This window comes from Geotrypetes seraphini, chromosome 10, assembly GCF_902459505.1.
Source record: "Geotrypetes seraphini chromosome 10, aGeoSer1.1, whole genome shotgun sequence".
NCBI lineage: Eukaryota > Metazoa > Chordata > Amphibia > Gymnophiona > Dermophiidae > Geotrypetes > Geotrypetes seraphini.
Window position 1 is genome coordinate 18,251,988 of NC_047093.1, and position 23,086 is coordinate 18,275,073.

At 42.0% G+C, this 23,086-nt stretch overlaps 1 protein-coding gene across 9 annotated transcripts in view; it reads left to right on the plus strand.

Annotated features, from left to right (window-relative positions):
- BPTF (bromodomain PHD finger transcription factor) overlaps positions 1 to 23,086 on the plus strand; it is a 232,412-nt gene that overhangs the window by 199,177 nt on the left and 10,149 nt on the right. For 5 of the 9 annotated variants that reach the window (XM_033961417.1, XM_033961419.1, XM_033961420.1 and 2 more), the window contains 3 exons: positions 8,847 to 9,020; positions 10,924 to 11,116; positions 13,004 to 13,088. In XM_033961417.1, coding sequence (XP_033817308.1) covers positions 8,847 to 9,020; positions 10,924 to 11,116; positions 13,004 to 13,088 — 452 coding nt within the window. Of the gene's footprint in view, positions 1 to 3,447; positions 3,471 to 8,846; positions 9,021 to 10,923; positions 11,117 to 13,003; positions 13,089 to 23,086 lie in introns of those variants that run through there. The other 4 variants (XM_033961422.1, XM_033961423.1, XM_033961425.1 and 1 more) reach the window with 2 other exon arrangements.

A 23,086-nucleotide genomic window follows, 5' to 3' on the forward strand; every position in this document is an offset into this window, starting at 1 on the left:
ATCACACTCGGAGGATGCTTCATGGTGGCAGTAGTACACTCTGGCAAGCAGTCCTTGCCCTGTTGCTGACGAACATAGCAAACACCGTCCCTGCCAAATATAGATATTCAGGTCTCATCACTCCACACCACCACCTTCCACTGCTCTGTAGTCCAACTGGAATACTCTAGCCCTGCTCAAACATTTACAATGCTGAACTGCATTGAGGAAGGGCTTTTTCCTGGGATTTCTTGCTCGTTGCTTTCACCAGTCTGGCGAACTGTCTAGCCTGATGCCAACACCCCTCTTTCAGCCAGTGACTTATTGGCTGTTAATTTCATTCTCAGTAGCCTTCTATCAGTCCGGCCAGTTCCAACCTTGTTTTTGATGCTTGCAAAGTTTCAGCACCCTGGCTGGTGACACACCTTGATCAATTTTGGCTGCAATCTCTTGGTAACTGTAGCCTTCTTTTCTTAAGGTTATGACTGTTGCTCTCTCTTTAGGCAACTAGTCAAGCCTCTTCTGCAAAATTTAGCATACAGCTGTAATTTTAGTGCATTTAGACAATTAATATTCTCCGCTTTGAATTATGTTGCAACTAAGGCAGTATATCAAGTTTTAATAAATGATCAACAATTCAATTAGATCGCAATTAATGAAAAATAGCAATTCAAATGTAGTCATATTGCACATCGGATCTTTAGATAACACCCACAAACTGTGACAACATCAGAGCATCAAAATGAAACATATCAAAAGAAACAGTGACCGATTGCTTACCTTTTTGACTAAAAGTCATTCCTATCCACAAAATTACTTTATAAATATTACCAGTAAAATTTATAAACAATCAAAGAATGTGTATAAATATCATATATTGCAGGACTAAATAAGTAACTGGAGCAACAGTCGAGCAAAGTTTTGCAGTCTTGAAAGACTGAAAGTATTTCCACAATTTTGACCACTCGTATACATTCTGCTTTTAGCAGTTAAGAAGAATCCCAGAAGAGCAGCTTTAAGTAGTTTAAAAATGAACAATTAAAAAAAATAACCTTTTCACTTAGTATCTATTATGTACTATTTCCTAATTTTGCGTTAGAAGTAATGTACAGTCTGGAGTGGGTGTTTTCTTTCGATAAGCCACTAATACTTCCTTCACTGCCATGTCCGCCTTCTCCCTGCAGTAGGTTCCTGGCCTGCATCCTGCTTGTGCTAGATCAAACTGTGATGTTCTTAAACCTGCTCCTGATTTGTTCTGGGTCAGATTATAGGTTATGAAGCTGCTGCTGACATCTTAGTTGAAGATTTTAATATTATATTTAGAGAGAATGTGGTGTGTGTATATATGTTGGATATATATATGTGTTTGCATTTCTTTTCACTGCCCTGGAGATTCAGCTAGAGCCAGGTGTTTTTGGACCCCTTGTCCCCTCACCGAACACTGTGAAGTTTTCTGTTTGTGACGCTGTTGCTGTAGATCTTCTGTATTGTCACAAACAGAAGAGTTTGACCTCAGAAAGGGTAAAATGCAGGCTCACAGACAGAGCCAGTCAACGAGCACTAGTCTACATCGTTGTTAACTGGCAGGTGATGCATACGAGGCTAGATTTATTTTCTACTACAAGGGGATAATTTTAAGGCTGCCTGGTAGGGGTAAAATCCATAGGTACTTCTATCTGACTACTTTAGCTTTGAAAATTACCTATGGAAAAGTACCCATGCACAATTACACCTACTAATGTGGGTATTTTTTACCAGGAAGTATGCATATATTTCCAAGGCCCACCTCTCAGGAATTCCTCCCCGCACTGCAGATAAACGTGTATGGTAGATGAGTTATCTGCATGCATTAACCCTTGTATTGGGTGGACAGTTTTCCAAAAGTAATTTTCCAGCACTGTTTCACCCAGAGAAATGAAAATTACCCTCAGGCTAATTTTATAGCAAGGTGCATATGTGAAAAGTCCATAAAGTCACTTGTTTTTAAATCTATATAAGCAATTATGTGCCTTTATAAATTAGACTCTTACAGTGACTCCCAGTAGCCAGAGCATGCTCACACATACATTTATATATGCTCCAGAGAAGATGTAATTGTGTGTTAAAATATGCACATATATTGCTTCTATGCCCCTGAGAATGCCTATGCAGTGTACATTGAAGTACACATCATTTTGTTGTTAGATGTGGTCAGCCACAAGATTTTTCTGCTTTATATGAGGAAAATGCTGTATAAAATTGTCCCCTCTGTATCTAGCATGTATCCTAGCTGTAAGATGCATAAACCTATTAGTTCTATATGATTATTGGGGGAAGGTAGTATGTATTTGTCCTTAGATTTAAACTTTTTTTAATGATTTCCTTCCTAATTACGGGGTAACACACTAGGACCTCTGATGTCTCTGAAACCATTCTGACCCTCTTAGTGAGCCTGCTCTTTCATTGGCCCTGGAACAGTACATAGAGAATCTGGGAAGCGTGGGATCTAGCGGCACCACCTCCAGAAAAGGCCCTGTATATACAGGGGAATGTAACATTTGAAAATGTTTTTGTATTTTTCCACTTTCCAAATCAACTGTGTCAAAATGATGCTTAAACAGAAAGCCCTTTCTGAGGACAAAACGTTATCATGAGTTTGAAAGAATGTCTTTATAAGCAAAGTATCCTTATAGGAAGAGAAGTTAAGTGGAATCCACTGTAATCGTTTCCAGCATGTACAGTAACTAAGACAAAGCCTTATGTCCTTGCATTGTATTCTGCCCTTTTTCTCTAAGCTTTGTTCTAGACTGTTAACCTTTTCCCCTTTGGTTCCATTTCTGTTGCATTTTTTTATATTTGTTTAAATATTTCATTAAACAAGTAAGACAAATACTTTGGGTTTATGTTTACTCAGCAATTTTAAATCATGGATTTGCTCATATTTTGATCACTGTTGTAGGATGCATAAAGCAGTGGTTCAAGATGAGAGCTTTCTTGTTTCTTTCCTCCTGATGTTTGAACCTAAAGCCTCGCATGCAATGTTTTACACCTGTTGCAGCCACCTAACACTTTCGCCTGCAGCTATTCTGCAATTGACCCTTTGTGTCACTTCCATGGCAGTACTTGGCTTCTTCCCACTAGCCCTTCATGCTGTTTAAGTGGAATGACCAGGTTTTAGGACATTATCCTGATCAAAGGGTGTCCGCTTCCTTCTCCCCATCAGGCATTGCTATGAATTCCTCTGTTCTTTGGTTTCACTTTTCTATGGTTCTAGGTGTTCTTTGTTAACTGGGCAATGGCAGACTTAAAATAGAGCAACACAAGGCTGCCTTCTACCATAATCTCACACAAATGTACTGCTTTTCTCCATCAAAAAATAATAAGAGTTGTTAACACTGACAAGATAATAAAGTTCCAGATTATGGTTCCAAAACCTGGTGGGAAAAGTGCTGCGTTTATTAAACTGCTCAGATCATCTTTCTTTGGCAGATAAAGGCCACAACCTAGGGCCTCAAGCATTGCCAGTATGACTGAGGATGGCAAACAAAATTGACCCATTTGGGTTCTCCAAATTTCAACGAGAAGATTGAGGTCAGTGTTTAAAAAGCTGCTAAGAGAGAAAGTTAACCAGGCAACTTTGTCCAGTTAACTGTTCCTGAATATTTGTCCAATATCCATATGGTCTGAATATGCCCAGCTAAGATTTTCCAGGTAATTTTAGGGCAGATGTCTGCTCAGAGTTACCCAGCTCTCTTGGGCTGGCTGGCACTGAATGTTGACACCTTGGACAAAGTGAAACCATGGACTACAAACACCCCCAAGTTAGTCTCTGGATAAATTTTGTGTGTACTGTCTGCAAACAAATGGAGGGGGGCATGTCAGTCATGAAGATTTGGCTGGCTGGCTCCCAAATCTGCTGAATATCAGTGTCACTGTGCCCGTCATAAAAATAAACACACAACTTTTTAGAGTGGGGAGCATATCATTTCACCATTTCCCTCAATGAGAAAAATACACCTTTTGAACCCAGAGTACTGTATGCTAATATTCAGAAATCATGCGTTATCCTTTTGGTTTTTAGTTTGGTCTCTTCATTTTTACATTTGCCATTCAGTGGTTATTGTGGCATGCAGTCACATACGTGTTTCATATGGAGTATGACAAGAGTTTGCTGTAGCCAGGCCAGCACTAGGTAAAGCGCTAGATCTGAGGTCTTGTGTGCTTACCTTTTGAGAGCCTTATTCAGAATTTTTTCACCAACTGAGTGCAAGTCCTTTTCGAGTAAGGAAATTTCTTTTAGATTTCATCGTATATGTCCTGTCCTAGACAGAAGACACACGGCAGTCAGTGATCAGAATTACTGCCAAGTGGATCTTAAATTACCTCTGAACTCCCCACTTTGTACCTTTTGGTATTGGCTTGATAAGTTGAGTCTAGTTATTAGAGGAAAAGATAAGGAAATATAAGAACAAAAGGGTTTTTTTTAAAAATAGCGTAGAAACAGCAGTCTGTTGTGAGGCCTTTCCTCAGCCGTATGAATGTGTTAATGCTAAAACACCAACACTTAGGGAGACACAACACTAATTGTCACGCCTGTTTATTTTGCTGTATTTTCCCGTAGTCAGTCCAAAAGCAACTAGACTGCAAATGACAGCAAGAGGAATGGCAGCATTCTGATACATTTCCTTTTGCAGATTCATCAGTTGCTTGCTTTTTAGATCAGATCAAGGGTTGCCAGTCAGCGCATTCTACCAGTCCCTCCCATTAAATGTTTATGTACGTGTAATTCAGCAGCCTAGATTGATTTTCTTTCTACGTTTGGTGTTTGAGAGAGATGCGTGTCAGGGTGTCTTCGGAACAAAATGTTGGCAAATACACCAGCATGATGTTTTGAAACAGTCCCTCCTGCTTTCTTGTCTGTTAGTGTGATTGCGTATGGTTCAGCTTCTGGTAGCACTGTTGTTTTCATTGGCTGAATTTGTTTTTGTTCTGTTAGGTCACCACACATAAATTTAAACATTTTTGCACCCATTTCCATGCAGTGTTCTTCATTTCCTACTTGTATACGATCAACATCATTACATTTGCATGGTATGCTTTCTCCATGCATTCCCTTCTCATCTGTTACATTAAAAGTACTGAAATGTTAAAGGGTCATCTTCCAGGCAGAGGTGCACATTTAAAGGAGCAGCATTTTTCTCTTGAAAAAGTTAAACCCAGATAATGAGGTTTTTATGGTGAGGTAGAAACAGTCATTCAACCCCACCTGCATATGTCTGTCAGGTAACTTTGCACAGCAAAGCCCTAAACCTCGGGTGGGTTTCTCCCAGACCTTTTCTTTTAAAACAATTTATTTAAAATATATTGCATGGCACTGCTTTATACATGCACTGCCATAGTTTTGTGTTTTATTAACATAAAGATGATGCAGGATAGAAATGGCACCCATTTTTGCTGCGAAAGGAAGGAATGAAAGAGATAGTTCTCATTTGAACAAAAACTAGTGAACAAGTTTGTGCAATGTTTTGGCTTTTTTTGCCCTACATGGGTTACTATCTACATTCTTCTAATATAACAGCAGAGCATGGTATTTCTACTACTGAAAAAGGCATGAGCTAACTCCCCCACTAAAAAAAAAAAATTCCCCCCAAACTTCACAAAATGTGAAGCAGAGCTGATGGAATTTATTCAGTCAAAAGAAATCATGTAACCTAGGTTGAACTGTTGCTTTGGCCTTCATGATTATTCTTGCTTGCTATGGTCAAAACTTAAAAAAAATATTAAGTATAAAATTCAAATATATTTGTGGCTAGTGCACTTTGGCTTATCTGCAGGCTGGCAGGGCATGAACATTTCATGGAGGTGATGACTCAAGTCCTGAGATTGCATGAGGGGCTCGTACTCTAAGGCATTGAAGGATTTCACTTCAGAGGAGAGGTATCTCTTCCAAATTTTACTCAGTGGGTAACCTTCAATCACTTAAACAGAGAAATATAAATGATAAAGAATGTAAAGTCCATCTCCTCTCAGTCTCCTGGTTCAGTAAGTCCCTCAGTATCCTCTAAAATTAATGTTTGCAGTTGCCATGCACATTCAACTTATGATCCTGCCAGTCTGGACCATTAAATTAACCTGCGTAACAAGCACACGGAAACATATATTTCAGAATACATTGTGCTTCCTGTGTGGGATGTTTCCAGTCTCTTTGCACAAAAGAATTATTCCATAGCTAGAAAATGAACTGGAAGCATTCAAAGCTACTATTTAAACTATAGCTTCTTTCTCTGTTTCCTTGTCACCCATTTTAAACTGTATCAAGCGGGAAGGGCGATTCAGATTGGAACTACAATAGAAATTAGGGTGAGATAAGACAACAATTCCTTGCTGATACATTCCAACCAACTTCTTCCATAAGTAGGTTGACTTCATAGTCCATGCCAAAAGGAGCATAGTAAGCCAAGCCTAATTTTTATTCCTGTTTTAGCTTTGGATTGCAGGATCAGTTTCTCAGGGTTTTTGCAATAGAAGTAAAACCAGTACTGACTCAACATACCCATTTTCATGTGCAGCCAATTAATAAGCTCTGCCCCTTTAATAGGGAGGAACCACCTGACCAAAGGCTGAATTTGATGGGGCTCATTTGTGAATTTTGTAAATGTTTCACAAAAAGAGCAGGAACATGTAAATCCTTGCATTTACAGCTCTTCCACAAACACCATTTAGTTTTTGCATACCTAATATTTAACTGTCCTTATTCTATCTCTGCCTAGTAGGAATATAACCACTATTTTATACCTTCAAGTTAAAGAAAATGGATGAAAAGACACAGACATGAGAAGATGTGTGTGTATATCTATATATCTAACCTTCCAATGGAGGAACTGGGGTAAATATGTACTTTCAATTACTCAAACTAACACCTCCAGTTATATTCTGTGGTATATATGCCAAATTTTCACTGCAGTTTAGTATTCAAGACAGATGCCTCAGAAACCACAAGGTGCAAGTTCCACACCGGGGCTATGTGTGAGGGCTAGATGACTTCTTGGCTCCTCCTCATGCTTCTATCATAGGCCAAAAAACCCTTAAAGCTCTTGCAGCAAATTATGTGGTTTATGAGCAAATGTTTTAAAGCTATTGCAGCCAATGGTATTACGTGAAAACAAACTACTTTAAAAGGCTTACATAATAAAAAGCAAACCGATCTTATCTTTCTGGAGTTGTGATACTGCTGATAAGGCTCTTAGCTCTCTTGGTGAGGCTCTTAGCTCTCTTTGTGGTCCCCCCTCCTCTCAATGGTTTTGCAGTCCTGTAGCTCACTGGAAATTGCCACTGTTGTAGGTTGCCGACGATGGCCAACGTTTCACGGTAATAATATCGTTTCCTCAGGGCTCTAATTTCTTTGATGTGCTGTGCTACTCCTCTCCAAGGTTCATAGACAACCCCGCGAAAGACAAAGGCGCACGCCGACAACTGAGCGCAAGACGGAGGCGCGCACCGAAGAAAATTAGTTTTTAGGGGTTCCGACGGGGGGTTTTGTTGGGGAGCCCCCCCCCCAGTTTACCTAATAGAGATCGCGCCGGTGTTGTGGGAGGTTTGGGGGGTTGTAAGCCTCCACATTTTACTGTAAACTTAACTTTTTCCCTAAAAACAGGGAAAAAGTGAAGTTTTCAGTAAAATGTGGGGGGTTACAACCCCCCACAACGCCCCCACAACGCGGCGCGATCTCTATTAAGTAAAGTGGGGGGGTTCCCCCCCACGCCCCCACCCCCCGTTGGAGCCGTAAAAACAGTAATTTTCTGTGGTGCGCGCCTCCGCGCTGCGCTCAATTGTCTGCGCGTGTCTTTGTCCCGGCGCGCTTTTGACCTGACACCCCTCTCCAAGCATGGCTGTGCTTCAGGTTTCACTTCCTGGGTCTGCTCAGTGCTGTTACAATTTCCAGTGAGCTTTAGCACTTGATTTGGGCGCTTCAGATTATGGGACTGTAAAACCACAGGACCACAAAGAGAGCTAAGAGCCTTATCAGCAGTATCACAGCTCCAGAAAGAAGTCCAGTTTGCTTTTTGTTATCATGCAAGTCCTTTAAAGTAGTTTGTTTGCACGTAATACCATTAGCTGCAATAGCTTTAAGACTTTTGCTCATAAACCACATAATTTGCTGCAAGAGCTTTAAGGGTTTTTTGGCCTATGATAGAAACATGAGGAGGAGCCAAGAAGTCATCTAGCCCCGGTGTGGAACTTGCACCTTGTGGCTTCTGAGGCTTTTTCCAGGATCTGTCTTGAATACTATAGTGCAGTGAAAATTTGGCATATATACCACAGAATATAACACACACATAAAGATATATAGATAAAGATATATATATATAGTAGGACTGCCAAGTCACTTTTGAGCAGTTTTATTCTAATATGCTCTGATGCCAAATGACAATGATCCTTTAAGATTTCAAAACTTCTTAGATGTTGAAGGGAATTTAGAGCAATTACTTTTGACAACTAAAGTTTATTTTTGAAACCCTTTCCTTTCTATTTAATTTCGTTCATAAAAAGAAATGTCTCAGCTGAAAAACACTTTAGTAATTAACACACATTTTATCCAAATATATGACACACATTTTATCCAAACCTTGCACGCTTATCAGAATGATTTACATTTCACCTTTATATCTCAAAGCCCCCCACCATCTTTGTTATTGTATTTAACCTAAACCGCTTAATGCATGGAGAAAAGCGGTATATCAAATTAATAAATTATATTACGTTACAGTATACCTTGCCCCCAGGTGGCAGGATATAAATTAGAGCACAGAGAAAAAAAAGAAAGCAGCAAAGTTCCTTACGGTCTGAAATGACAACGACCTTGTCATTTTCATTGTGAACACTTTTAGGTTCTATATTGGCTGTGATCTTTGTACTAACTGGTATCATGGAGAATGTGTTGGCATCACAGAAAAGGAGGCTAAGAAAATGGATGTGTACATCTGTAATGATTGTAAACGGGCACAAGAGGGCAGCAGTGAGGAATTGTACTGTATCTGCAGAACACCTTATGATGAGTCGCAGTGAGTTCTGTTAAGAACATCTTATTTAACATTTAGGTAGCTAACTGCTCTGACTTGGGTTATCTAAAGAACATTTTAAGTATATATTTTCAAAATTTCTCTCCCTTCCCTCCAGCAGTATTGATATTGCGTGGCCATTAACGCAACAAATTCGCACAGCTACTGTATCTTTTTGGCTTGGCTGGAGATACTTTGCATTATATGTATATATTATGTGTAAAGCACCTCCATTTTGTAATGTAAACTGTAAAAAAAATAAAAATTAATAATAATAATAATAATAAATAAAATTATAACTGGGAAGGCTAAGGTGTAGCTAGATCAGTGGCTGGTTGATATTTTTATGTGCTTGGTATGATGGTTGTGATGGTGGCTGGCTGGTTGATTTATTTATTTATGTGCTTGGTATGATAGTTGTGATATTTGCTCATTTTAGATTGAGGAATAGTATTTTCCAAGACAAAAATCGTCCGGTAGTGCATCTGTCCTTTAAATCTTCTCTGTTTTTTTTTTTTTATACATTAAAAATTAATTAAACTACTTGCACTCGGGCGTCAAAAGTACATAGAACTGTTACCACTCATGGAATGAAAGAAAAATTGAAGGGTCGGCGATAAAGTCAGAGCCATAGCAGGCTGTCACATTTATGAACAGGGCATGAATTTTGCTGACTACATCCAGGGTGTCAAACCAAAATTGTCTGAGAAGAAAATTGTTCCCACCTCCTTTTTTTTTTTTTTTTCCTTCCTGTTTTAATAATTTGATGCAGTGCCCTACGATGGGTAGTTCTTCAAGGTCCATAAATGTTTTATTTGTGCCCCACACCAAAAAGAAATAAGGCCCATTATGCCAACTGCCTCTGAGAGCAGGAGAGAAATTGGAACTTTTTGTCAATCCTTTTAAGTCTAAAAGTTCAAGCCCTGTTTGTTTATGTTCAATGTTTGTGGCATTGTGAGTATCCTGAGCATGATTTTGGCTTTGCGCTGAGAGACTCCCTTGCATATGAGCTTGTGCGGTATTTGATACATTCCAACCACATTCAGCCTCAAAAGAGAATACCAATTGGAAGAGCTTGAGAACTGATGCATTTCTCAGAAAGTAAAGGTTACTACGGCATTAAGGCATTTCAAAAGTTTGAATCCTACTGTATTTGCTAAACACAACTTATAAACAGGCCTTTAGTCCAAACTGGGCAAATCTTTGATATAACAAGCTTTGCCTTGCATTTAACTTTTGAATGAAAAGTTTCATGCAAGATACTGTACTTCTGTTTTTCACTGATTACAAACAGGTGCCTCATACTGAATTATCTCTGCTGTCAGCCTGCTTCACGGACTATAGCCAGTGTACTCGGGGACCTTGTACCATTTCAGTAGGGCTACTGGATGGACATTTACACAGCACCCCTCAAAGATTATAGGAGCAGAGCAAAACGATTGCCTTCAAGGCGGCTTTTGTTCAATAGAAATATCTGTAAAGTGAATAAGTCCTCTTTACTACTATTTATTAAGCAAAAGCAGCTTTTTCCTTATACTACCAGCTTGGTTCTTTTTCTCCTTTCTCTAGAACCTTAAGAGACCCTGAGTGCATTGGAATAGCTTTGACGTAGCCTGGCTGAGTGCAGCGAGAGCAGAATACCAGGCAGCTGTTTAGAACCAGCAGCAAACAGATGCTCAATCATAGATGACCGCATTTTGGATCTCAGTTCCTGGGGTTGAGTTCCTCCTTACACCCCCCCCCCCCACACACACACCCTCCTCCACATCCCCCACCGCCCCTTGTTTAATCACACAGCATAAGCTCAGTCTTCTTGGTGCAGCTGAACATTATGGAGTGCTTCGTGTGCTGTCATTAGTCTTTGTCACCTCTGGTTGGAACTAATATTTGGTTTTTGGAATTACAGATTTTACATTGGCTGTGACCGGTGTCAGAACTGGTATCATGGGCGCTGTGTTGGCATTTTGCAAAGTGAGGCAGATCTTATTGATGAATATGTATGTCCTCAGTGCCAGTCTACAGAGGATGCAATGACAGTTCTCAGTCCACTGACTGACAGAGACTATGAGGGACTAAAGAGAGTGCTACGTTCGTTACAGGTGAGGACAACCTACATGTTAAAAAAAAAACCCAAAATGGACAGGAGAAGGCTTTATGATCCACCACCAAGCGAGCAGAGTGGCATAGAAAGATCTCATACTTCTGAAGGCAAGGCCAGTGCCAGAGTGGGTGCCCTTCACTGTTCCAAGAAGAGCACCAGCAGCAGTGGATCAGCACTTGAAATACCAGTTTAACCGCCTGCTTGAGAGCAAAAGAGAAGAATAAGTATCTCTGAAGCATGGACATCTTCCATGTTTGCAGACTGCCGGGATAAAGCCCTGCATTAAGAATCAAATGCAAGATGAAAGATTTTTGGGTGTGACTGCATTTGGTGATCTGCTTAAAGGAAAGGTGCCAAGAAATACAAAATGGGCAGAAAATATAAAAATAAAACATAGTAGATGACGGCAGGTAAAGACCCGAATGGTCCATCCAGTCTGCCCAATCTGAATCAATTTAAATTTTTTCTTCTTAGCTATTTCTGGGCAAGAATCCAAAGCTCTACCCAGTACTGTGGTTGGGTTCCAACTGCCGAAATCTCCGTCAAAACCTACTCAAAACTGTCACTTATGTCCTTTATAAGGAAAAATAATTCCTTCAGATCAATTTTGAATGAAGACTTGAGGGCTCTGAATAAATGCTATACAAAAATGATAATTGTAGTCCTTGAATGGTTTCAAATAATCTTGTCAAGACAGCTTCGTAAAGGACAACTGTTCTAGGTAATTGTTGGCAGTTTAAGCCAAGACGGTGTCTCAGATGTGCCTAAATGAGTCAGCTCCACACATCATCATATCTCTTTCAAGTTTCTAAACCATTCCCTAGTGTCCAGAAACCTAAATAAGCGAATAAAATGTTCTGCTATTATTGAAGATCGGCCCACCCATTGGAATATATTGCAAACAGTCCATGTGGCTGACAGCAGAAAAATGACGTAACTGTTTTCTCTGCCGATGCCATATGCTGATCGCATGACTATTGCGAAACCGTTTCTGCCCCTGAGGAAGGATTGAAACGGAGCTCTGTTGGGCAGCCACCTTGATTCACATGAAATTTTAAAATGTATCTAAATAACGTTTATTTGCACTTCCGCACTTTGCACTTCCGCACTTTGAAACCATTCAAGGACTACAATTATCATTTTTGTATAGCGTTTATTCATGGTTCTCGAATCTTCATTCAAGATCGATCAGCAGGAATTATTTTTCCTTATAAGCGACACACTTTTCTGCCTGTTTTCATTTCTCTCTATATAATCTACTGGCAGCCTTTTTGTTTTTTTGTATTAACCAGTACACGGGTCTGAACAGAAAATGCTGAAAGGTTGGTAAGAGTTGTCGTCCTTTACTGTTAAAGACTTTGCTTTTCAGCAATCATGATCCTAGTAGATTTATTCAAACTTACAAAGCCTCTCTGTTATATGCAAAACTTCATAATCTGACCAGCTCTTTCAGTAAATTAGACTATTACCCTGTAGAAATTGTACTTGGTTTGAATTAAGGCTGTTGTTCACCTGGCAATATAAAAAAGTGTGAATTTTCTTTAGAAATTAGGCCTGGGGTGCTGTTTTATTTTACATCCCTTAGAGCGGATTGTTAATTTTTAGATTCGTGCTCCCCACCCACCCCCTCCTTTCACAGTACAGATTTTTTCTGCAAAGCCTAGTCAAAGCATCAATGCACTTTTCAGGTCCATTCCCTCCTGGGTCTTATCCTAGCAGATAACTCCTGTCAAGCTGTGTTTTATCACAAATGCCACATCAGTACTTGGGTTTCCTGAGGAGATGGAAAACGCCCCCCCTCCCCCCCCTGCCACTGCTGTGCACTTTTTGTGACAAATCATTTCTCCTGAAATGAATTTTTTTTTTTTTTTGTTTTTCACATTAGGCTCACAAAATGGCGTGGCCGTTCTTAGAGGCAGTAGATCCAGTCGATGCACCGGGTTATTATGGTGTTATTAAAGAGCCCATGGGTAAGCATGTCTGGACTATTTTGGAAATATAAGGACAACATGTAAATGGCATGAAATGCACCCACAGAATGAAACATTCTCTAGGTTTCTCTTGATGATTTCAGTGTACAGCTTCTACCACCTTCCCGCGAGTTATGCTGATGTCAGCAAACTTAGGATTCTATAAGAGCTGTTTTTTTCGATAGCTTAAAAGAATGTCAGCTGAGCCCATGTTATTAAAAATTAGGCTAATTCACACAGGCATTGATTACACTGAAATTCATTCCCAAATCACCTACATAGATGATAGCTAAATTTGTTAAAACAGTTCAGTATATAATAATTTTTGGATTTATATTTTATAGATTAAGGGGAATCAATCGTTAGTGTGCACTAACAGTTAAACACAGTTTTAACAGCTGAAGTGAAATGGGGATGGGCAAGTAAAGCAGTGGTAGTTACCACACATTAACTAATTAGCATAGACAGATAATACACAGTATATAACATCCATTGAATAAACATAGCTAACTGCGTTTTCTTCTATAAGACAATTAACAGGCAGTAAAAAAAAAACCCAGTTCCTCAGTATGGACAGATACTAGGAGCGCCCCCTACAGTTAATGCAATGATTGTACAGTTGCTATAAGGGATTTTGACAATTTAATACACAGTAACTGCAAGACTTTATTATCCCCCAGGGCTCTATTTACTAAAGTGTGTCATTACTAACAACATGTGTTAATGCGTTTCCCTTCTTGTAAGGCTATCTTATGAGGTAGGGTCTGCTTGACTGGCATTGGCACATGCTCTTAGGAAATTACCCCATACTATTGGGTTTTGTTTTTTTTACTGATGATCTGAACAAAGAAATGCTTAAATAATTTCTTATAAAATTGTGTCCCACAGTATAGGCTTTATTTTTAGTGTCTGCCATCAGCTGAAAATCGCTTCAGAATTGAAGCAGCCTCTGCTAGCTGCCTTGTTCTGACAGTTCACACAATTTCTGGAATAAAGAAATTATTTCAACGTTTTCAAAGGCATTGCATAATGTTACATTTTAGTCCTGTCCTATACCCAGGGGCATAGCTGGGACTGAATGGGCACCGGGTGGAAAAATTAAGGTGGGACACCTATAACACTATCTCTCCTGAGAAGGAAAGGGAGGAGGAATCCCTTCAGAGCTCCAGCAAATAAACCATGCAAACATATATCTGTATAGAATATCTGTCACAGTAAATCTAAAGGAAAGAAGAGAACACCTTTGCAAGATAATACAGAAAGACACCGCGAAGATGGCCAATGGTCAATAAAGTTAGCAGCACAATTGATCATCTGCACAGTAATTCTAAATAAATAATAGAAATAGAAACTGAAATGCAAGATATCAGAGATGCATACTTCCCAAAGCTGACACAATTAATAAATTCAGATAAAAAAAGCTTTGCCACCTTTGTCCATCTGTGCATTGCTTTCATTCCAGTGTTTCTTCTGCTTTTTATTCTTTTAACATTTCTTCTCTGTCCACCATCCATTTTTTCTCTTTGTCCGTATCCATCCTTTCCTCCTCGCATATTCAGCATCCTTCTCTGTCACTTTTCCTCTCCTTGTGTCCAGCAATGCCACTGTATTCCTATTCTTCTGCTTCTTCCATGCCAGCTTCTCTTCTGTAGCTTTGTCCTTCCCCAAGTCCAGCTTCTCACCTATCTCTTCCCTTGCTCCTGCACTCCCCACCCCTGACCCTTCCCCCCTACCCAATTGTATGGCATCTCTATCCCTCCTGTCCACTGGTCCCATAAGTCTCTCCCCCAACCCCTCTCTCTCTTCAATTTGCTTACCCCAACACCCCCAATCCAGGCATCTCTCCCCCTCTCTTCACCTTCCCTTTGCTCCCATGTCTGTCTTTCTCCTCCATCTGTTTCCCCCTTCTCAAATCTAATATGTCTTTTTCTCCTTTGCACCAGATCGGTCTCTCCCCCTTTCCCCCAGGTCTCATCTCTCCTCCGGGTTGGTCTCTTCTCCAGCCCCCCAGCACCCTTGCTGGTCCTCCAGACATGGCGGTTGTTTTCAGAGGCAGCTCTGAACACAAACTACCTGTGAGATGGCCCTGCCAGGTTCTTCCCTGCACCATGACCTGCTCACAGGAAATTACATCAGAGAGGAGGGACATGGTAGGATTGGCTCAGTCTGCTTTTGTTCAGAGCTTCTGCCAGTGACCGCCACATGTCTAGGAAGGGGGGGGGGTGCTGGAGAAGATGCCAGGGCAGAGGAAGGAAAGGATGATGGACTTTCAGGGGAGGGATCAGCTGCGGATGGTCGCTACCATTGTGCAGCTCTGGACATTATGCTGGGCTCGCTCAGTGGTAGCTACATACCTGCTATGCATAATGACAAAGACCAATTACAGGTAGATAAGAATACAATAAATGATCAGGAACTAGCAACTTCCTTATTTGCACAGTTGCATCTACAGATCAAGCATGACAACAAGAATTGCTTTCACCCTCTGGAAATCCTATCTACGTCATTGTGTATAGAAGCCAGTGCTTTTCAGATTTCTTCAAAGCATGTGTGCTCCGTCCTATGATGGGTCACTGTGGTGGTCAGACTACCTGGAAAACATAAAATAAAGCTAAAGATCTTCACATATTTAACTGAACTGACTTATAACCTGGTGGTGTCTTTTCTGACTAAGTAGAAAAAAAGGGTCAACAGACAAGTTGTAGAGGATGATTTGACTAACTTGAATCGGTGACTGTCCCATCAGGTAGCTCTGTTCACTTGTAGCGAAAGCTAGTCATAGTTAAACAGATCTCACCTACAACTTCTTTGCTGAGCCTCATTCCTACCTATTCAATGGATTAACATTGACTAAGACTGTAGACATTTCCGAGTTTGCCTAAGACATTTGTGTGTGTGTGTGTGTGTGTGTGTTTGTGTATGCACAGGCTTACAGCTAGCATAGATATGGCCTTCTTAACTCATTAGTAGATGTAACCTTCCCAAGGACATATATATCATTGAAGCTCAATGCATCTTTCATCGGCCGGCAGGAGGAATGCCCACTCACTCCTGCCGGAACTTCTAAACCCCTATGTGAACTCGGCCGGCAGGAGGGATGCCCACTTATTCCTGCTGGAATCCCCATGTGAACTCAGCGGTTCCCTCCCACTGGAACCCCCACCCATGAAGTAAGCTGGGCAGGAGAGATGCCCACTCCCTCTGGCCCCGGAACCCCCCCCCCCCAAAGCAATCTGGGCAGGAGGGATGTTCACTTCCTCCTGCCACTACCATTACCATCCCTGAATTGCCCCCCCCCCCAATACCCACTCAAGGCTCAGGCCCCTCACCCCACACCCCTAACTCTACCCCCAACCGCCCCCTAACTCAACCGCCCCACCCCCCAATACCTTTCAGTTGAATGTCTGGCCAGAGGGACTCTCACACTCTCTAGCTGGCCCACCACTCCAAAATGGCAGGCTATCCCTCCTGCCCAGCTTACTTCATGTGTGGGGGTTCTAGGGTTCCGACGAGAGGGAGTGGGCATCCCTTCTGCCAGCCGAGTTCATTTGGGGGGGGGTGGGGTTCCCTGCTGCAGTTGCTCAGCTGATTGCTTCAGGATTCCCTTGTCGTGATCAGCTGAATGCAAGGGATCAGGCACAATTCTCTAACCGGCACCTGTGACATGGGCGCGGATTAGAGAATTGAGCAGGATATTCGGGTTGGCCTTCTGTCCCTTAGGGCAGACACAATTCTGTATAGGACACTGGTGTGCGATTCTCAGCCGCTTCTTAGGCGGTTGCAGAAACCGGCATCATATACAGAATTTCCCACCTAATGTAGAAAGTGTGTGTGAGCAGAAGCACATGGTTACCGCAAAGTGTAAATGCATGTCATTGGTTACAAAGGGATTCAGCGCATATCATATTAACATGGATTGTAATGAGCCTAATAGGTATTTCTCCGCGATGCATAAAGAATTTTGAAGCGCACACAAAATGAGAAGTTTCCACCAATTTGAGACAGCCTAGAAGTTTAGTTGGGAGGACTTAATGCCAGTTTGTGGGATTAATTGTGAGTTTCTTTTTTGTGTGTGTATATTTTCATATGATCGTAACAAGTGTCTGCTACTTTAAAAGATAAAACAGATAACAGCTCTTCGCACGTGGCCAAGAAAACAAAGATGCTAGCACACGTGTGCATGAGCTAGAATTTTCTATACACAGATATTACATAACATAACTTTATTCTTCTATACCGCCACAATCAGTCGAATTCTAGGCGGTTTACACAGAAGAGGGCTAGACAATCAGCGAAATACAATGAATTAAAAATACAACAGAATTCCTAAAATATTCAATATAAAATTTTTGATTAACAATGCTGTCCCTATTTAGGAAATAAATTTATCAAACAACACTGACTTGATTACTTTTCGAAATGCACCATATGACAACATAACATTATTATTAGCCTTGCAAACGTTTTATGTGCAAGGAGTTTTTATGAGGCAAATGTTTGTGTGCAGATGTGTGCCGACACATTTTAATTTTCGTTGGGATATGCACATAGTGAAGCTGCCCTCACCGAAGAACATATGTGCACGTGTCCAGCATGCTTTGAATTTACACCTCCATTAGCTTACCGTATGGCTACAGTTTATTTTTTCTCTATTTCTGAGTAGAAGCCGAATACTCGGCAAACAACTCTACCATATGGATTTCTACACAGACTCTTCAGACAGACAGCGTAGAACAGGGGTCTCAAAGTCCCTCCTCGAAGGCCAGAATCCAGTCAGGTTTTCAGAATTTCCCCAATGAATATGCATGAGATCTATTAGCATACCATGAAAGCAGTGCATGCAAATAGATCTCATGCATATTCATTGGGGAAATCCTGAAAACCCGACTGGATTCCGGCCCTCGAGGAGGGACTTTGACACCCTTGGCGTAGAATATAGAAACATGATGGCAGAATAAAGGCCAAATGGTCCATCTTGTCTGCCTATCCGCAGTAAGCATTATCGCTTTCTCTTTGAGAGATCCCACATGCCTATCCCAGGCCCTTTTGAATTTAGACACAGTCTCTGTCTCCACCACCTCTTCTGGGAGACTGTTCCACGCATCTACCACCCTTTCTGTAAAAAAGTATTTCCTTAGATTACTCCGGAGCCTATCACCTCTTAACTTCACCCTAAAAACGGTGCAATAGGTGAGACATTCTAGACAGTAGGTTATTTCCCTTTAACCACAGAAGGAATTAACTCCAAATTTTTCACTCTGCCTCTGTTATACTTCACTGGGCTGTTTAGCTCCCTCTACAGTTGCATGACTGCAGATGTGTCTTTTCTGTCTCCCCATTTTATTATTTTTAATTTGATGTAATTTTGTCCCCCTTTGGGTATTTTACTGCTTGGCGCGATTTTAAAGCTCTGCCTGCTTGAAAATTCATAGACTTCGGTCTATAGCTGACAGGCCAATGCCTCTGGGTATTTGTTAGCTAGCCTGCATAGTTTTCTCTAGAGGTGTCCCTGAGGTGATCTCACCTTCTGTTAATCGGGGATTGACCGTAGGTTGTTAACTGCCCTTAATAGGCTCGGTGAGGTCTTGCAGGGTGCCGGCTGCAGAATCATGCCTCCACCCATCCTGGTACACATCCAGTGATCTACAGGGGTGGTGGTGTAGTCAGACACAAGAATATGACTGGCAGCCCGAAGATCAGATTTTCAGAAGCATTTTCAGCATTGTGGCAGTTAATTTTCTTATCCATCTACTGTGTGAGAGCTGAAAGCAGGCTACAGCACTGATTCTATCAGGTCACCGTGAGTACAGAGGCTGACACCCTGTGAGAGACATTGAGGGAGGTTGGAAAAGTGGAGTTTTGAAGGTTTCTGAATGTTCCCTTGTATCCCCCTTCCTGAAAAATCCTAAAATCAACGTTTTTGCTGTTTGGGACGTGTGAAAAATACCGTGATTTTGGCATGAATTTTTTGCTGTTGAAATGGGCTGGCCTAGCAAAGGCCCCGAGGCTGTTGATGAAAACCACGTCTAAATTAATCCTCACAGCAGCACTCTGGCCAAGTTAAAAGCACACTAAGCTGGAGCTAGACAGGAGAAGTACTGCTTGGCAGGGGAGGAGGGAAAGGGAAGGGAGAAGAGGTGCTGCTGGACCTGGCAGAAGGGGAGGGAAAGGAAAGATGCTACACACTGGAGGGGAGGGTGAGATGGTGGATGGGGAGAGAGCATATTAGCTGTGAGTGGGGTTGGGGGGAGGGAAGGAAGGAAAATTGTTACAGGAGGAGTGAAAGTGATGAGAGAGGGAGAAATGGACATGGGGTGGAGGAGAGGGATAAATGGTGCATGGGGAGAGAACACGGGTTGGGGAGTGAGAAGGAAGGATGTTGAGGGAAGGGGCAAGGAGAGAGATAGAAAGTGTGGAGGAGGCAGAAAGGGTTGAACTCATGGAGAGGGTGAGATGGATGGGGAGGAGGGAAGGAGAAATGTTACACTTGGGGAGGGAAGGGGGAAAGGGCAGAATGTGAAAAGTTGGACTCATGGAGGGAGAGAGTGAAATGTTGTTAGGGGACAGAAGGAGGATCAGAGGAGAAGCATGCAGGAGGAAGAGAAAAAAAAATGCTAGACTGGTGGAAAGGAGGGAGAAATGTTGGACTGGGAGGGGGGCCAGAAAGGGAGATGGACTGCAGGGGGCAGAAAGGAGGAAGGGAAAGAGAAATGTTACACTGGGGGGAGAGAGATATCAGACCAGGGAATGGAAGAGAAGGAGGGGATTCTAGTAGTGCTATAGAAATAATAATGGTAGCAGTAGTAGTAGATTAGATGCCAGATTATGGGAAGGAGAGGAGCTAGATGCCAGACTGGAAAGGGGGGAAAGGAAGGAGAGAGATGTTGAACCACTGAGGTGGGGAGAAAGGAGAGAGAGATGTCAGACCATGGAAATAGGAAGGGAAGGTAAGACATGGAAAAGTAGAATTTGAGAAGAAAGCTGACAAATTGAAAATGCCAAAGATGGATGCAAGGCAGAAAGTGAAGACGGAGAGAAAAACAGTCAATGGATAAGAAGGTCCTGGAAACATAGTTAAAAGCATAGAAAAATAAATTCACCAGACAACAAAGATAGGGAAAATGATTTTATTTTCAATATAGTGATAGTGATAGAAATGTGTCAGTTTTGAGAATTTATATCTGCTGTGTATATTATGTATATATGAAAAATTAATGGCAAAAATTGTATTACAACAATTAGTAAAGGGGGCGGGGTCTGGGGAAGAGCTTGAGTGGGCCTAGGGTAGTCTCTAGTTGGGGTACTCAGTTGATATTTGTTAGACTTCCCTGCTGGCATGCCCTACTGGCATTTCAGGGCCTATCTGGAGAGCCTCTGCACATGCGTGGCAACATGATAATGTCATGATGTCGTCATGGTGACATCCGTGCACTTCTGGGTGCCTCGAACCGTGGCCACTACCTTTAGTGTGCCCCGGCTTGAGAAGGTTTGAGAGAGGCTGACATAAGAGATATTCTTTACTGGTTGTTGATGCTCTTCTGAAATCTAAGAAGTTCTCTGCGGCGTCTGCTTACGCTAAGGTTTAGAAGGCCTTCCAACATTGGTGTGCCCAGGACCAGGTGGACCCTTATTAAGCTCCAATCTCGCTGGTTTGGATAAAGACCTTACTGTGGCTTCTCTTTGGGTCCAAGTGGCTGGGCTCTCCTGTTTTAGATCCCAGTAGGGTCGGTCTTCCTTAACTTCTCATCCTGATATCGCTAGATTTCTGAAGGGGGCTGTTCATGTCCGACCGCCGGTTAAGCACTCTTTCCCTTCCTGAGACCTTAACTTGGTATTATCTAGCCTTACTAAGGCTTCTTTTGAGCCCCTTCAAGATGCTACCCTCTTGAACTTGACGCTCAAGACGGTTTTTCTGGTCACCATTATATCGGTGTGTCATCTGTCGGAACTTCAGGCCTTGTCTTGCAGGGACCCTTTCCTCTGTATTTTGGAGATGGGGGCTTCCCTTCAGAGGGCTTCTTACTGAAAGTGGTTTCGGCTTTCCATGTCAATCAGGAAATATGTTTACTCAGGTAGTGTGTTTACCTGCCTTTCACCCGACAGGTTTCAAGTCACAGGACCGCCTGTTGAAGAAACTGGATGTGCACAGAGTTCTTGTACATTATTTGGAGGTCACCAGCGAGTTTCATCTCTCTGATCATTTGTTTGTGCTGACTAAGTGGAGCGCTCCTGCTTCCAAGGCCATGATTTCCAAATGGATCCCTAGGACCATTTCATCAGCTTGCATTCTAGCTGGGAAATAGTCTCCTGTTTCCATCAAGGTGTATTCTACCAGAAGTGTGGCCTCTTCGTGGGCCAAAGCTAGAGCTGTCTCCCCTGAGGTGATTTGCAGAGCAGCAACGTGGTCTTCTCTTCATCCGTTTGCCAAGTTCTACCGAGTGGACATGGCGGCAAGACACGACTCTTATAGGTCAACGTAGCTAGCCCACTGTAGTTTTTGGGCAACTGTTTTTGTACCTCCTTATTGTCTAGAATGTCTCACCTATTGCACTGGAAAAAGAGATTATGTACTTACTCTGGTAAGCACTTTTCCTGTAGATAGGCGAGACATTCTAGACCCCTGCCCTGTCCTTCTTGTGCGTGCTTACAGTTTCAGTCTGTTGATGCTTCTCCAAGTTGATTCATGGATGCCTGTTAGCCCTTGAGCGCTGAGAAGAATTTGTATATAAGAACATAAGAACTGCCTTCTCCGGATCAGACCTTCGGTCCATCAAGTCCGGCGATCCGCACACGCGGAGGCCCTGCCAGGTGTACACCTGGCGTAATTTATATTCCACCATATCCTTATATGCCTCTCTTAAGGAGATATGCATCTAGTTTGCTCTTGAAGCCTAGGACGGTAGATTCCGCAATAATCTCCTCTGGGAGAGCATTCCAGGTGTCAACCACTCTCTGAGTGAAGCAGAACTTCCTGACATTAGTCCTGAACCTGTCCCCCCTTAGCTTCATTACATGTCCTCTAGTCCGTGTCAAATTGGACAATGTAAATAATCTTCTCTGCTCTATTTTGTCGATTCCTTTCAGTATTTTGAAGGTCTCGATCATATCCCCACGCAGTCTCCTTTTCTCAAGGGAGAACAATCCTAGTGTTATAAGTCTGTCCTCGTATTCCAGTTTCTCCATACCCTTCACCAGTTTTGTTGCTCGTCTCTGCACCCTCTCCAGCAGTTTTATATCCTTCTTTAGGTAGGGAGACCAATGTTGGACGCAGTATTCCAAGTGTGGTCTGACCATTGCCCTATATAGCGACATTATAACTTTCTCCGATCTACTCGAGATTCCTTTCTTTATCATGCCCAACATTCTATTTGCCTTCTTTGCCGCTGCCGCGCATTGTGCCGACGGCTTCAGGGTCCTATCTATCAGCACACCCAGGTCCTTTTCTTGTTCACTCTTCCCCAGAGTTGCACCTGACATTGTATACTCGTATTCCTTATTTTTATTGCCTAAATGCATTACCTTGCATTTCTCCACATTGAATTTCATCTGCCATTTCTCCGCCCATGTTTCTAACTGACACAAGTCGCTCTGGAGTTTCTCTCTATCATCCTGCGATCTGATTGCCCGGCATAGTTTTGTATCGTCTGCAAACTTGATGATCTCACTGGATGTTCCTTCCTCTAGGTCATTGATATAAATATTAAAAAGGATCGGCCCAAGTACCGAGCCCTGGGGCACACCACTAGTCACTTTCTCCCAGTCGGAGAACTTCCCATTTATGCCCACTCTCTGCTTTCGGTTTTCCAGCCATTTGCCTATCCATCTTTGTATATCCCCCTCTATGCCATGGCTATGTAGTTTCCTGAGAAGTCTTTCGTGTGGAACTTTGTCAAACGCTTTCTGGAAGTCCAAATATATTATGTCCACCGGCTTCCCACTATCGATTTGCTCGTTCACGGTCTCAAAAAATTGGAGTAAATTAGTCAAACATGATTTCC